This window comes from Bos mutus, chromosome 4 (assembly GCF_027580195.1).
Source record: "Bos mutus isolate GX-2022 chromosome 4, NWIPB_WYAK_1.1, whole genome shotgun sequence".
NCBI classification, from domain to species: domain Eukaryota; kingdom Metazoa; phylum Chordata; class Mammalia; order Artiodactyla; family Bovidae; genus Bos; species Bos mutus.
This window is the reverse complement of record NC_091620.1, coordinates 79,813,454-79,815,062: the sequence shown is the minus strand read 5'-3', so window position 1 is coordinate 79,815,062 and position 1,609 is coordinate 79,813,454. Positions and strand designations below refer to the sequence as shown.

The window sequence follows — 1,609 nt, the reverse complement described above, 5'->3', positions numbered from 1 at the left end:
CCAGGCAAGAACACTGGAGTGGGTTGCCATGTCCTTCTCCAGTGCATGAAAGTGAAAAGTGAAAGTGAAGTTGCTCAGTTGTGTCCGACTCTTCAAGACCCCATGGACCGCAGCCCACCAGGATCCTCCGTCCATGGGATTTTCCAAGCAAGTGTACTGGAGTTGGGGTGCCATTGCCTTGTTAAACCAGAATTCCTCACAGGAAAAAGGCAACAAAGAATTTACAAAACATGGTGACCACTAGGGGGCATATTGTATTTTCTTATCAGAGAGATCGCACTAAATTCTGTTTTTATAGTTTTAAGCAGTCCTAGTAACAGGTGACAAACTTTGAAATTAGTAACATTTACAAAAATAGCTCAAAATTTATTTTTATCATTATAAGAGGAATACATGTTTTCTATAAACAATTATAAATTGTTTAGTAGTATAAATTTAAGGAATTCCTGTTAATTCTGTCAAGTGGCATACAAAATTATTTTAATATTGCACATATATATTTCCAACATGAGTATTTTTTTACACTACTTTCATACACTTAATTTCCTATTATAAGCATTTCCACCACATTACTATATTTGGTTAAATTTAATTTTTGTCTTTCTTATATTCCATCTTATATTTATAATTATGGAGTGCTTAAACTTTCCTTTATTATTGAATATTTAGGCCGTCTCAGATTTTCCATTAACATAATCCATACCCTTTCTGTGTTGTTGGGTGTTGTCATTATAGACATGCCTGAACTGGCTAAGTCTGCTCCTGCCCCTAAAAAGGGCTCTAAAAAAGCTGTGACCAAGGCCCAGAAGAAGGACGGCAAGAAGCACAAGCACAGCCACAAGGAGAGCTACTCCGTGTACGTGTACAAGGTGCTGAAGCAAGTCCATCCGGACACCGGCATCTCGTCCAAGGCCATGGGAATCATGAACTCCTTCGTCAACGACATTTTCAAGTACATCGCTGGCGAGGCATCACGCCTGGCGCATTACAAGTGCTCGACTATCACATCCAGGGAGATCCAGACTGCCATGCGCTTGCTGCTACCTGGGGAGCTGGCCAAGCACACCGTGTCCGAGGGCACTAAGGCTGTCACCAAGTATACCAGCTCTAAGTAAATATAATATGCCTAGCCGCTGTTAATGGAGAAGGCAATGGCACCCCACTCCAGTACACTTGCCTGGAAAATCCCATGGACGGAGGGCCTGGTGGGCTGTAGTCCATGGGGTTGCTAAGAGTCGGACACGACTGAGAGACTTCACTTTCACTTTCACATACCCTGAAAAGTGCACTAGTAAAAGCATAAGTGTAGGCAGACCTGGATCATGTCTCAACTATGCCATTTACTACTTGAGCTGTGGGGTTAGTCATTAATACTTCTAACCTTCAGGGTATTTTTTCTTTTTCATTCTTAAAATGATGGATAATAAATAGTATCTAATGGCAATTGCTTTTAGGACTAAGTGACTTAAAACCCATAGAAAAGCATGAGCTCAGTATATAGAAAGTATTAAAGACATGCTAGCTTATATTAGAATTTAATCCCAGGTGGCACTAGAGGTAAAGAATTCCCTGTCAATGCAGGAGACATAAGAGACCTGGTTTCGACCCC

At 41.0% G+C, this 1,609-nt stretch overlaps 1 protein-coding gene across 1 annotated transcript; it reads left to right on the top strand.

Moving 5' to 3' along the window:
* The first annotated feature begins 737 nt into the window (after window positions 1-737).
* LOC138987545 (histone H2B type 1-L-like) lies at window positions 738-1,115 on the top strand. Its single transcript, XM_070368809.1, has one exon. It carries the CDS (start codon window positions 738-740, stop codon window positions 1,113-1,115), a length of 378 nt encoding a protein of 125 aa, XP_070224910.1.
* The last annotated feature ends 494 nt before the right edge of the window (window positions 1,116-1,609 follow it).

Excerpts from the sequence above, each read along its gene's own strand:
- LOC138987545 (XM_070368809.1), top strand. The coding sequence starts at position 738 with ATGCCTGAACTGGCTAAGTCTGCTCCTGCCCCTAAAAAGGGCTCTAAA.